The sequence below is a fragment of the Rhamphochromis longiceps genome, linkage group LG7, assembly GCF_057381845.1.
Source record: "Rhamphochromis longiceps isolate RC_006_pf linkage group LG7, R_longiceps_female_GT1.1, whole genome shotgun sequence".
Taxonomy (NCBI): Eukaryota; Metazoa; Chordata; class Actinopteri; order Cichliformes; family Cichlidae; genus Rhamphochromis; species Rhamphochromis longiceps.
This window is the reverse complement of record NC_140563.1, coordinates 57,175,648-57,190,739: the sequence shown is the minus strand read 5'-3', so window position 1 is coordinate 57,190,739 and position 15,092 is coordinate 57,175,648. Positions and strand designations below refer to the sequence as shown.

The 15,092-nt window shown below is 37.7% G+C and overlaps 1 protein-coding gene across 2 annotated transcripts; it reads right to left on the bottom strand.

The window, feature by feature from the left end:
- Window positions 1-1,312: 1,312 nt before the first annotated feature.
- Window positions 1,313-10,796, bottom strand: kmt5aa (lysine methyltransferase 5Aa). Of its 2 annotated transcripts, none has more exons than XM_085414516.1 (7): window positions 10,539-10,796; window positions 8,799-8,952; window positions 8,325-8,613; window positions 7,161-7,248; window positions 5,929-5,988; window positions 5,457-5,647; window positions 1,313-4,841 (listed from the first exon to the last, which is right to left on the bottom strand). In XM_085414516.1, the coding sequence occupies exons 1-7, from the start codon at window positions 10,545-10,547 to the stop codon at window positions 4,631-4,633; spliced, it is 1,002 nt and encodes a 333-aa protein (XP_085270642.1). In that variant the 5' UTR covers window positions 10,548-10,796; the 3' UTR covers window positions 1,313-4,630. The 2 variants fall into 2 exon arrangements, with proteins under 2 accessions (XP_085270642.1, XP_085270641.1); XM_085414515.1 differs by lacking the exon at window positions 10,539-10,796 and adding an exon at window positions 9,501-10,513.
- Between the last annotated feature and the right edge of the window lie 4,296 nt (window positions 10,797-15,092).

Sequence of the window (15,092 nt, the reverse complement as noted above, 5' to 3'; positions counted from 1 at the left end):
ACGTACTTCTTTCTTTTAATGGAAGAACAAATCAGATGCCCAAGACGTTTAATTTGCATATTACATCTTTATTAAACAATGCCTAAAACCCCAGCATCAAGATTTAATCAGCGCTACAACAGCAAAGCTCTATCATGCCCTAAAAAACAGCCAACAGGTTTGTTTTGCCCCTCAACTATTATTGCATTAGACACATAGACAAGGGAATAATCCAGAGTGGAATATCTCTGTCAAGAAAGGCTCATATGAAAACATTTCATACACAATGCTACTGGTAGAGGGAGTAGAGGAAGGTGTATCCTTATGTATTAAACACAGTGCATCACTTAAGATGTACTTCGTCGGATACACGTGACTGGGCTATTTATTATTAACACTGGGTTGTTTTTGTTTTTTCCTTTTGCATTTAAATAATATTAACAAGAACAGAAATCCAAACATTAAATATACTGAATATTTTAAGAATAACTTGGAGAGCTGGATTTGTTGTTGTCTTTTGGAAATCTCCATAACCTCGACAGCTGTACAGACAATAAGAACGTAGAGAAATTGGTGCAAAAGGTACAATATACTGTTTAGCTGGGTCATTTTTAAACAAAGCTGCTACAATCAGGTAAGAAATTAAAAAAATAAAATAAAAGGCTTAAAGAAATAGTTCAACATTTTAGGAAATTGTGTTTCATTTGGATTTTTGCTGAGAAAAATCAATACAAGTCATATCTGTACAGTTAACATGAATTTGTCAGGAACTGCTTAGTTTAGCATAGCAGAAAGGCTGGAAACAAGGGAAACAGTAGCCTGGCTATAAAAATAAATTTTAAAAAAATATACCACAAAGATATTTTAGAGTGTAATTTTGGGGAAATGAGCAAACAAAACAAAACAAAAAAATCACAATAACTATGAAACAGAAAAGAAACAACATGTACCTAGTTAGTTAGTTACAGCTAAGTAGAGATTTTATAAGAGAAATATGGCACCATGCCAAACACCCAAAAACAAAACAAGATAGCAGACTTGATTCTAGAAGAACTTTTAGTTTGTTTTGTGCAAGTTTTAAGCTTCAGTAATGTGTACAGGACACAGGACAACTTACAAGGGGAATGAATTCATCCTTCTAAAAGCTAGGAGGCTAAAATTGCTAGTCAAGCTTGGCTGTGGTGCCTGTCTCTATAATGGATTTCATGGTTTCATGAGTACAAGCTACCTCATATATCACATACTTTAATGTATTTAAATAGTTTGAGTTTATTAGGCTTGGTAAAATTGGTGAAGAAAAGTAATGAATAATTTTTTTTTAATGTCTTAAAAAAAAAAAAAAAAAAAAAGAGCTAGCTAAGCTTAGCCACTCACTGAATTGAATTAAATGAGCTTTAGTCTAAATTAAATGACAGCATTTCAGTTTATTTAATTCATGATTAACTTGTTACGGTTGAAAAAGCTGAATTAGACCACATGTTATTTAGGTACAAATGTTTGCAAGGTTGAGTCAACACAATATATAACATGCCAGTCTGTGGGCTTGACCTTTGGAAGCAGCCACAGGTCATACATGGTTTCTCTCACTTTCAGTCTTTGCATGAAACTAGGCTAGTCTTCTTGAACTCTCAACTAGACAATAAGTAAGAGCTAGGGTGACCAGATGCCCTCTGCATGTGGGACTGCACTGCAATTTCATTCCTTGTCCTCCTGTCCCACATCTTGAGACAATGCCCCACATTTTGACTGGTTCACACTTTTCTAAAGTATGGCTTTGATCAAGCACACGTTTATTATAGTCAACTGAAGCTTAGCCCATCAGTTCAAGTTACCAAAACATAACAAGCTTTGCAGCAGTATATTTTGAGTAATTGACATGTCTTTTTTTAAATTTATTTTTCAGTTTCACACAGGAGAAAATATGGTGTGAGGTGGCACAGTATGCATTTGTGTATCCCAACTGTCTTAAATTTGCGCTAGTAAGAAGGGCAGCTTCCGTTTCCTTTTATTCTTCTTGTATTTACAAGAGAGCAAGAAAGCCAGAAAAGTTGCTTTCAGATATCTTGGACTGCCTCCCTGCATTATCCTGTCCTACTTTGTCCCACATAAACACTGTTTGTCACACTTTTTTTTCTGAGATCTGGTAACACTGTGTCTTTAAACACAGGCCCCGATGGATCCCCCCGACTAAAACCATAATTAAAACTACACAAAATAAAAATAAATGAAAACCAAATAAAGTATAAGTCTGAACTACTACTACAAACGATGGGTAAGCAGATCATGTGTACACCATTTTAAAACCACTGCATCAGTGCGATGAAAAGCATCAGTGGCAGCTTGAGTACGTTTAAACTCATCCAACTGGAACTGAACTCTATCATCATTTTCACACACTTGCAGAATAACCCACAACAAACAACGAACTATGCTGTTAATTAACTACTTGTATTTGTACCACAGAGTTCTGTTGTTACTGATAAACTGCTCAAGAACATAAGTGCGTCAGACTGTGGGACTGGGTGACATGTTTGTTCATTACCATAAACACAAATGCATGATCTAATCCTGTGCTGTCCTCACTAGAACACCAAATGTGGATTAAGCTGCCAATTAACACTGTGTGTAACCAAGCCTGATTGTGTTTCTGTTGTTTAACTTGTTGAGCTTTACCCATTTATAACACACTACACTGTTAGGAAGGGGTCAGCTGTTATCGAGTTGGCTTTTTGTTGTCCACTGATTTGTATAAGCACTGTTCATTATGGATATATATGCAACAACAGCAAATCTGTTGGCAATTGAGCTAATAAATTTGGAACATCTAAGAAGAAAAGCCATGCAGTTGTTGTGAGACTGTTTTATATGTGTATGTAAATAGAAACTAATGGAGTTCACAGTCAAAAACTGCTTGTGTGTATTTTTTAAAATACATTCATTTTCCCATTTTACTGTGGGTTCAATAAGACTATGATGTCTGTATGTTGAAACAGGAATCTACTGATACTGGAACTGAATCACAGTTTATATTTACCAAAAATCTTGAAGATTTGGCACATAAACAAACTCTTTCATTGGTACCTGTACTGCACCTTGTTCATTACAAGAGCACACACCCTTCTGGCTGGTTTTCAACTTTAGTTTCACCAGTAAAGCAAATTTAAACTATTCTCCATCCAGATGTGTGTTTAAGCGATCATTCAGAAGCAAATACTCTAATAATGCTAACAGTGGTGTTATATTACAGTAATAAGCAGATTTGACCTCCCCTGGCCCCTGGGCTCTTCAAACCATGACACAACTTCTCTATAATTGACAGTAATGACAGATTTGATAGTCCAAAAATTCAAAATGATATTTCAGCTAGGAGTTTAATTTTAAGGCAACGGGTGTAATCTGTCTGATAAAACCTTTATGAATAAAACTGAGAATTTGCATTTTAGCCTAACCATCAACATTTTCTCTCCCCTCTTAAATTAATGCAACTGCAAGTATAATGCATTGGATTTAAGCTCAGGTGTCCGCTCTCAAAAAAGGTGATCAGATTGACATTTTGCATAGACAGGAGAGTTTGATCAATCTTCCCATTAAGTCTCAGCAAAAACTAAAAACAAAATACAACATAATTCCCAAAATGTCACAGTATTTCTTTTGAAACAATATTTGGATTTGTAACAGCAAGCAAATAAATATATTTACAAAGTGCAGCACCACAGACAGTGTCGTCATCAGTGGGAGAAGTTATAATTAAGTGAAACTAAACAGATGAGATAATCGTGTGTGCCAATTGAGGTTAGAGAGAGACACCGAAACTATTACTTGCATGAGCGAATCATCTCTTCGAGTCACACAGAATATTCTGTAGGTTTTCCCAGATACTTTTCGTTTTAATTTTTAAAATTTACCACATACTAACTCTTTGTATATGGCATGTTTAATATTATAAAATACAATCTATGCTAAAAAATAAACATTCATAACAGTAATTTCCATATTCTAATGTAATCTTTTCCATGATCAACACAAAGTATTTCATCCAGTGTCAAAACATGTGATCTTTTTTGGTAACCAAAACCCTGAAACGCCAAATAAACCGTGAACGTGATAAACTATTCTACCCCACTGAACAATGAGTGTGAGGTCCGATTGCTGAAAATAGATGCCCCTTGAATAGAATACATATCTAAAAAGAGTTTGTAATTTGCATCTCATAGTTTCTGCTGATTCAAAAAGGGGAGCAAATACAAGTATTGCCAAGTATCTACGCACTAATTAAAAAAGCTGTATAAAAATGCAGAGCATCAACTACTACCTGCATGCTGTAGAAGCACTACTCTATAGGTAATACAAAATGTACAAAACAAATGTGCTGCAAAACAAAAGAATGTTTCTGAAACACGCATAAATAAAAAGTACAGATAACATCTGACAAGGCAGATGGACCTTAGTTGAAATGTGATATGAACCCAATCAGCCCCCATGACCTGGACCCATAAATGTCTACTAAACCCTCACACACCCCAGCTTCCTCATTATTGAAACAAACAAAAAAAATAGTACACATTCTGTTTCTAAGGCCTTTTGTACACTAGCTAATGAAAAAACAAGTCTTACTGTACGTTTCCCTTTACTTTTTCTCTGGACCTCTTAATCAATATTTAAGCCAGGGGTGAGCAGCGATGGAAGCTTTGCTGCGGTCTCCATAGTCATAAAGCAGCTCCTCGCCATCGTCAATATTTCGAGAGGCGATGAGAATGAGGTGAGGGACACCGTTGATGTCGTGGAGTTTGGTTTGGCAGTTCCCATTTTTACTGTGATTTATCAACCTACCCATTCGACCAGTCTCTTTTGTAGCATCCACACTGTTGGCAGAAACACATACATTTACATTGGTGTTCGTATTAGAGGTTGTTTAATATACATGGTAAATGGCCTGTATTTATATAGCGCTTTACTAGTCCCTAAGGACCCCAAAGCGCTTTACATATCCAGTCATCCACCCATTCACACACTGGTGATGGCAAGCTACATTGTAGCCACAGCTGCCCTGGGGCGCACTGACAGAGGCGAGGCTGCCGGACACTGGCGCCACCGGGCCCTCTGACCACCACCAGTAGGCAACGGGTGAAGTGTCTTGCCCAAGGACACAACGACCGAGACTGTCCAAGCCGGGGCTCGAACCGGCAACCTTCCGATTACAAGGCGAACTCCCAACTCTTGAGCCACAATCGTCCCACATACACAATATGTTCGCAAGACAGCATTTACATTTTCACATTAAATACTGAATTGTTTTCAGTGACCATATTAACTGCTATGCTAATGTTTCATTTTCATTAAAAGAATAAAACAAAAAAATTGAAATTAATAATTTGTCCTATCAAACTGGTGGCTTTGGTTTCATAACTTAATATAACACAAATTCCAAAATGTCCAATGAGTGTTCATAGAATCCCAGAGAAGTCTTTTCTTCCTACCAGTATGTTTTGCAGAGGTACTGGAAGTAGTACATGTAGCAGCCGGTTGCTGGATTTTGAGCATATTCGGCTTCTCTCTTTTTAGCATCGGTGATCTGTAGCAGGTCTCCGTGGTATTCCACCACATAATCGCCTTTCTGGAAACACCGAGTGGCAAACACCGCTCTCCCTTTTCCTTCTATGTATTGCACCTACAAAAACAGTACAAGAGGCTTTCTGTGATGACACAGCTTGGCAAAGTAAAGGTTCTTCAGTAAACATATGAACAATGTACAATTTGAATTTGGTCACTCTGAGCCTTTTTGCGGGCTTCATATTCAAATTAATTCTTAAAATAAGACATTTTTGTATGAGAACATGACTGAGTAAAATGTAAGGATTTTTTAAAGGTCTACAGTAAATCCTCATTTACAATGACAATAAGATTTTTCCTTCAGATGAAGAAAGAAGAAACAAAGAAAATTCAACGTACCTCCATTCCTTCCTCTATTCCACTTGTAATGAGATCGTCTATGAGCTTCTTTTCTTCGCACTGGTAACAAAATGGAACATGAAACAGGCCAGACCAGATTTCTCTTCATACACAGAGTCATGCAGCGGGGGTAATAGTTATTTAACCCCAGATCTCTCGCAGTGCTTGCGAACAAGGGTTTCTCTATCAAGTGCCAACTCATCTTTTGCTTGGGGATCAAATACTTTCATTCCATAACAAATCAATGGAAATCAATTTTTTTTTAAATGTTTTTGATAAATATTAAGTCTCTCTCCATTAAAACAAAACCACCATAAAAATTAGAAACTGTTCATTTTGTAGGTGAGCAAACTTATAATTTAAGCAGGGCTCAGATAACTATTACCCCCACGGTACATCCACATTATTAATAAAAAGTATATTTCCCTCAAACACAGTCAGAGCACCACACAAGTGCAAACATAAAGACAATGTTTTTGGCAATACTAAACATGCTATGAGAGTATATGTTAGGACAAAGCTTTTGTCATGAGCATTCTTAAAGATACAGCTAAGGTCAAAACTCCACCTTTGAACTTTATCTACTCTTAGAAAATCTGCACTTGTGGAAACTGTCCACCAGAATTTTCCATTCGAGAAAATTTTTACTTAGCAGTGACACTTTCATCAGTCTGAGAACCAATCAGTTAAGGTCTTCTGACTCCAACTTCCTGTTCTGCTTGACAGTTATTGTTCACAAATTTTGATCAACCGAAAAAACAAGAACTAACAAACACACACAAAAAGGCTATATCATCATAATGTATCCAGCCATAGCCTACAAATACAGGTACACTATAAACTAAAAGCAGATTCTAGTATGTTGCATCTTACCTACAGGTACTAAACACTCATATTCAGATATGCTTTTGTAGAGAATATCTTCTAATGGTGATTTGTATACATTTAAAAACATTTTTATATCAGCTATTTTCAGCCCTTACTCTGATATTCAGTGACACCACAAACAATTCAGACCTGCTCTTGTGTCAAAGTGTGGAGTGGGGGTGGGAGTTGCACATAATTGTCACAAAGACAAAACAGGTTTTGGCTGAGGGCAAACACTTTAATAAGACCCATACTTTTCCCACTTCTCCAAATAAAACCACTTCAATATCGAATAATATGAACACCTATGCCTAACTACCTATAACATATGTTGTAGTACATTATGAAATAGACTTTTTTCTTACCTTGAGCTCCGTTTTACTTTTTCTTGAACTTCGTCTTACTGGATAGAAGTCAGTAACTTTCCGGTTTTGGGAATTTTCCCCTCCTGCCCTATAGTAAATAAACACATTGCAACATCAACAACTATTATACCCATTCAGCCTAATGATAGGCTATTACAGCACTGCACCATTTATTACCAAGAGGCATTTGAACTCCTTCATGGATAGGTGCCATATTCATTCAGGCCAAAAAGGGAAAAAAGTTTTCTTTGGATTTAGAGGACCAAGGATCAAACTACTGACCTTCCAACTGAAAAGCCTTCCCCTAACCACATTTAGACACTCGGTGGTGATGGTTTAACTTGTTATTATATAATATAATATTATAGTATAATATTATACTATTAAACACTAGTCTATTAATCAAGATTAGCCAGAAGAAAGTCTGTTTAATCAAATTAAGCCCATCTAGCCAAACAGAAATTTGGCTGTCAGTGAAAAACTACAGTCAACAGACATTCAGTTTATTAATGGATCACTTGGCTTTTGAGATCAAATCTGACCTTGAGCCAACATTCTTCTAACTAAGGTTAGCCAAGTCCTTGTAGGCTCTTCAACTGTAATGTCTAGGATTTTCTGTAGCAAAATTTCCCTTGAGTGGATAAGACTGGCTCGTTCATCCAAGCTACCAGGGCTGATTTAGTAATTTAACTGTCAATTTTTACATTTCTTCATCAACCAACATTACCAGACTAAAACTTACCACATATATTCTAAGTAACTAAGTCACAGCTAGTTGGCTTACCACTAGTCAAGAAAGCACTGGAAGATTTAGACCAAATATTTTAAAAGTCTAACATTATGTCCAAGTTAGTCACCAAAAACACATATAATACATTATGCAAAAGAGTTCAGACTATAACTATATTCCTTATATAGTGTCCATGTGTGTAGCTCTTGTGTGTTAACGTGTTTACAAGAAAATGTAGTAATTAAGATATAAATTCACTTACAAAGGTGCTCCAAAACCTAATCAGACCACCTTATCCATACATGGTATCTGGGGTATGAACATGACATTTATACTATGTATGGTTCCTGTATACAAAAGGCAGCATGAGGGCACACTCTTCTGCATGTACCATGAGGAAAGGTCGTAAAAATGCACCAGTAATCAACACATACATTCTTCGAGTGGATTTCTTTCCTATGACCTTGACCCGGGCTCCCCTCCTCTGGAGGCCATGGAGAGCGCCGCCATTATTGGCATGTAGGGGAGTATGAGTTAAGCCATTGCTGAGGGGAAGGGAGAGTTCAGGATGAGAACAAAGGTAGGCTTCGGTGCAGTGGAGCTGCAGAGGTGATGGCTGTTCATCAGACCAGCAGGGTGAACACTGGCTGTAGCTGTTCTCCATCTCTGTGAAAGCTGCCTTTGGGTCTTTCGTTGGAGTGCTGATGGTATTCATTGTCTTTCCTGAGAGTGAATGGAGAGAAACATCATCCTTAAGATTCAGACAAATCTTGTGCTTCTAGTTTCTCTCACTGGAAATTCTTACATGATATATATATTAACAGGGATTCAGTTACTGTCCCATGGACTGTTCAACCAGCTCTCCTCTGCTAGCGATCAAACTGAAGAACTGGAGTAAACATACTCACCTTCTCCTGGCTTCTGGACATCATTCTGCAAGGACAAAACTGGAGAGCACTTTCCTTCCTGTGTCAACCTGATGGTGGGCTTTTCATCTTGAACTGATGATATGGAGTTGGTGCAGCTTAAGAGGGCGAATGAATGGCTGTTGCATACAGTGTCCTGTGAAAGGAGAGAAAGCTTGATCACTCTCTAGATAATTTGTTGATAAGATGTAGCTTGTTTTCTTCTGTAGGAATGAAGCTGAAATGATGCAATCAACAGGAAGGGATAAGATCAACAGCCACTTTTACTTTGTCACGGTGAAAACAGTCAGATTGGGGTGTGTTTTGTGGTAATTCTATTAAACTACTTCACTTGAAAATCTAGAGCTTGATTTGCATATTAAATGTAAATGAAATGTCTAAACACTAGAATACACACAGGAAAGACAATATTATAATCATTATAATAAAATATCAAGATGGGTGCCAAATGATAGATAGTTTTCTAAAAGAAATGTATTCATTTAATATTTAGAGAGAACTCTCATAGGTCTGACCCAAATCACAAACAGGTGTGAAACCCAAAAGATATGACCCACATGACTTTCATCCTAAATAAACCCTTCAGTGAACCTTGTACCCTCAGGACAGAAGCATTGTCATCCTGGAAATTAGCATTCTTATCAGGGCAGAATGTTTCAACATAGGACGAAGGTGATCACTCACAGTAACTTTGTGCTCATTTAGAGCAGGGGTCTCAAACTTAAATGAGCTGTGGGTCACTGCTGGTACTGTCATCTCATTCGAGGGCCACATTAGTGTTCAGAGTAGTACAAAAACAAACAAACAAGAAAACACCCACAAATATTTCCGAAAATTTAGTGTTTTGTTAGTTTTTTAAAGAAATTTCCAATATTGTATAACAAGACAAAACTGCAGAAGTCAACGCATTTTTTCATTACTCTTAACTGAAGCCTTTCATTGAACTACCAAATAAACAAATTGGTGCTCTCTTTCTGGTGAGACACTTGAGTGATCTTATCCTCTGTCGAGAAGAAGTGTAGCTAAACAAATCCATCATAAATGGCCCCAAAGCATGACACGCGCAGCGGATCGCCTCGTTGTAGAGGTAGGAGGTTCAGCTTTTCCTTTAATTTGTCACACACATTTATTTACATATGCGTGTAATTATTTTTCTATATTCATTGATTCCTTAATAGCTCTCCTCAATCTTATCATTTCATTCAGTACAAAACAGTCGCTACTTTCCACCAGTGTTGTGGGTGGGGCCTGGAAAAGGGGACCACGCTGGATCCACACCCACCTACACTCCCCAGTCAGCCCCTTTAAATCCAGAGTCAAGGCACAGATAGGCCTCCTGACTCATTATCTCCCGATCACATCCATTCAAACCAAACCACGGAACTGATTTTAATCTATAAACCCCGCTCAAAAATAGAAATACAAATGCACGTATTTCGATCTCTTCTAACATCAGAAAATGCTGCCGTGTCCTCGCCTGCCAGACACATGCATGTAGCTTTCAGTAGCCAAAACAAGCACTCCCCAACAAAACAGCACCTCTGTAGCGAGTCTAACGACACTAACTTACAGAAAAAAATGCTACCCAACTGGGCTACAAGTATTAACTAAACACATTTCCACCGACAAGCACCTTAGTCTCAAGAGTTATCCCACTTTAGCTAGCTCTCCGTATTTAACCACAGTTAGGCTCGACGGCGATGACCAAACAAGCAAACTTACCCCGTTCATGTCCGACTTGTTTTCGTTGCTCCTCGCTCGGCACTCTCCTCTCGATTAGAGAAAAACACGAACAGAAAATCCAGTAAAAGGCTAACCTCGCCCTGCTCCTACAAGGGAAAGATGTCCCTTCACGTCGGCCGCTTCCACGGTGACTGCGTGCCCTTCTGTTGCATTTAAACCTACAGCAGCTCAGCCAATACAGCCTCCACAGCTCCGCTCCGCCATCTTCCTGTCTGCTTGTAAATGAAGGAGAGGTGTGGAGGAGCTCCGGCGCCCCCTGCAGGTCCACAGCGACAGTACAATTATTGTGTGTTTTGTCTTTACGTTTTCTCTGGTTTTATTAGCCAAAATTTCGATACCTTTAGTGTCTGCCGCGCAAAACAAACCAACACTTCCAGGCTTCCATGTTGTCTTATTTTTTTTAAAATTAACTGGTATTTTAACGCAGTAAGCCTGTGTAGGTACTGTATTATCAACACTCAGAGGGCACCAGTGCAGACTGTAAGTTTGTAAATGGATTTGTGTTTCAATAGTGGCCTTCTACCCAGTTGAACACTCAAAGCACTTTCTACTGTAGGGTAATTTATCTATGCCTAATTGCTTTCTAACATTCACACATACACACACTCTGATGGTTGAGTACCTTGCCCAAGTATGGCTCAGTCTGGGGACTGGAGGCCTCTGCCCTTTTAATTGGTAGACTACCACTCTACCTTTTGAGCAAGTCTTCCATAAACAAAGCTAAAGCTATATTAAAGAGGACCTCTTAGTTAATTAATTAATAAGTTCTTGGTTATAAATTATGTCTGTTATTATTAATCTCTGGTCCCCCCCTCATCTTTTGTCCCGTGTCCCTCCACTACACAATATAATGAACCTTAAGGCAACTGTTGTTGTGATTTGGTGGTATATAAAACTGAACTGAACTGAATTAGATTCAATATTCATAACACATATCATAACTGTTACAGTAGCAGATGGTCATACTAAACATGGGCAAAGTTTCAGATTCTCAGATCAGTATGTGTACAGCTATTGTAATCCAAAGACAGTTTTTCTTTTCAGATTTATTTTCTGTTCTTTAATTTTTATTATGCCAAATTATGATATCCATAATATGGTGAGTTCACTGTTGAGGCAAAGGAGCCACACCCACTTGCTTTTCAGAGCATCTGTTTGAGAGTGGGAGAAGAAAATTGGCTTAAAATTTAGAAAACTCAAATGTCCCGTTTATACCAGATAATGAACTGAGGTGTATCACAAAGGCCCAGTATAAGAAAAATACAGATTATTTGTAACTGTGAATCAAAGCAACAGTAGAGTCTAAGAGTAAAGCTATAGAGTTAGAAATAGGCAAGATTTAATTTCTGCTTCAAAATCTTTCATGTACAGCTTAGTACAAAGTACCAAAAGTAAATGTCAGTCATCATGTGCGCATATATCAATTAATAAGAAAAATAATAATAATAAAATGTACATTCACTGTACATTTTAATATCATTTATTTCTTTATTGAGTATCTGTGTTTACTAAAATCAGTTTAGGTCTACTTGCTAAACATTAAAAAAAATTACAGGACAAGGGGCAAAAGATTGAAATTAAAACTATGTGCTATTTCTTAGCTTAGCGGAAATCTCACTTAACTGTCACATTTTTAAAATACTCACACTTACAATTGCCTCTGTGCAAAGGGTTTTATAATACAATTCAGTACAATACATAAAGCCACTGTTTTTTCATAACTGAATAACACTACATGGCTTCTGTGTTGATATCTGTCATAAGGTATGTGGATACCAGTAGAGTGAAAAATCCCCAAAATATTGCCAAAGCTGTAACATATCATAATGATTGTATAGACACCAAATCTGACTCTTTACACTGATATAATGAAGATAAAAACAGTAGCTTTATAAACAACAGCACTCAGAGAGTGCAGGGCCCCCTGATGGACAAGGGCTATGCTAAAGCTTTGATGTTTTATGCTGTTTGTATTACTGCTGACGCCAGCCTGCTTTTGCTACAATATGATTACATCAGACTGTTATGGCGTCATTGTGATGTTGTAAGCTGTCACAGTGAAAAAAATAAAAACTGTGTTGTACAGCTCTCTCCATGACCATTCATAAAATATATTACTCAAAATTGTTTCTTCAGACAAACAGACAGCCGTACAGTACTCTCTCCCAGAACCATCTTGCTTTGAGGTTACAGTATCAACCATTGCAGCACCATGCTGTAATGACTCAAAGAGTTGAATCTGGTTCATAATTTATGATAGGAAAGGGAATCTGTTGTTTACTCACTCTATATGTTTACATTAACTAAAGAAACCAGAAAATTTAGTTGTTTATAGAGAAAACATGAGTGCATTGCATGCTTCCTCAAGCTCGGGTCCTCTGCCAGAGGCCTGGGAGTTTGAAGGTATTGCACAGCATCTTAGGTGTTCCTAGGACTTCACTCTTCTGAGCAGAGGCCTCTGATGTTGTGCCTGGAATCTACTGGAGCCACTCTTGAAGATTTGGGTTTATATTGTTTCCTCTGTATCAGTGTAGGGTCTTTACCTTACAATAAAAAGCGCCTTGAGGTAACTGTTTTTGTGATTTGGCGCTTTTCATGCTCCTGTTACCACTGGGGAGACTTTGGACTTAATCTTTCACATCTGCTCCACTTGTTTCTTCAGGCCTCGGTTCCTCTTTTGTTCTATTTTCTTGTGCTCCTACATTTTATGTTGATGTCCACTGAGATTGCCACTCTATCACAACAGTCTTCTGCTCTGTACAGTTCTCAAAAACCCTTAGCTGTGTGTTCCCACTTGTGTCTAGTGTATGTTGTCCAAGCTTGCATCTTACATCCTGGTACTATGTGCTGGACTGTTTCTTGGGGACCTTTGATTATAGTCTGCAACTTGGGTCCTGTTGGCTGTGATAGACTCCTGCCTCTGTGGATCTGGTGCTTAAGGCCTGTTCTGGTGCTGCTATTATCAGAGCCTCTGTGTTGCTCTTTAGGCCACAGCCTTTTTTGTATTTTCTTCCACTGGTAATATTTCCTAATGTCAGCCACTTCCTCTGTTTGTGAATGGTACAATGATATGTCTTCCATGATAGTTCCTCCATCTCATCCAGCTACCTAAGACATTTTCGTAATAGCTCATCTCTGGGTCCATATTCCTGATGTATTTGTGGATGCTCCATAATTCTCAAGGCAGTTGGCTGTAGCTAACCTTTAATTTTCATCATGATTCCCAATTGCCTGTAGGATACCCTGGTATTTGTAGCTGGTACCATTAGTGTGTATTCTGACAATTCTTATCTAGTCCAAGTGACATCCTGATGTCCACAATAGAGATCCTGGTGAAGTGGATCAGTGAGTCGATGTCTTGCTTGCTTCTTGTGTACATCTTCAAATCATCCATGTACAGGAGGTAACTAGTAGTCACTCCACTCTTAAATCTATCAAATCCACACTTACTAAAGAGCTGGCTTCGGGGGTTGAAGCGTATTCAGAACAACGGCAGGGACAGGGCATCACCTTGTTATATTCTGCACTTGATGACAACTTGTGCAACTGCCCTGGAGTTGCCCTTAACCCTTTCATGCATGAAGTATGACAACCTCAATCAGGATTTTTTTCTTAAGAATTTGTATTCATCTTTAGGGATGTAAAGATGAATAAAATACTTTAAAAACAAAATCCTGATTGATTGTCATAATTCATGCATGACAGGGTTAAATAACAATAATTACAATGAAACACGTCATACATCTATAGTAACATTAAACGACCAGTGGGTGGCAGGGTATGGAGTGAGACATCAGTGTCCAATATAGTGGTTTATGTGCAAGTATACCATCAACACTGACGGAAATACAAGAAAACAGCCTTTGAATAGCTGTCCATTTGTTTGAATAGCTGTCCATTTGTTTGAATAACTGTCCATTTGTTGAACAACATAATTATATCCACTGTTGCCCAAATTTTTAAAGCTGCTTTGTTCCACTATAAGGTGTAATACCACCTGCTATGTCTACTTTGCTAATTCTGTTTATTCCAGCTTCTTTTATACTCAAAGTACTGAACTATTGAACATTTTCTTTCATGGTGCTCATGAAACATATGGCTGTTCATCTGTTCCAGTTAGTATTTCATTTAGTCCTAAATCCATATTTCCTGTTTTATGTTTCGGCCTGTAATATGTACTCTCGCTGATTTTGGATTGATGTCTTTTTCTTTTTTTTAATGGCACATTCATCATATTCTAGCTTTGTTACTAAATGAAAACCTTGTGGTTACTAAGATTATTAGAGCCTCTAGAAATGACTATTTGATTTTGGATTATGAAATGACTGTGGACTGCTGATTTTTATAGGTGAAAGAATGACGAATAACCATAAATTCATTATATCACTATTCTGTGTTTATGTGTTCAACTTTCATAAATCAACTTTGCCAACAAAAAACACTTCTTTAGTGTTTTGGACAGCTAATGTGAGTATTATTTCTTCTTACTTGAACAAGAAGTCTGTAAAAACCTCGTGTCCCAAAAATTCATTT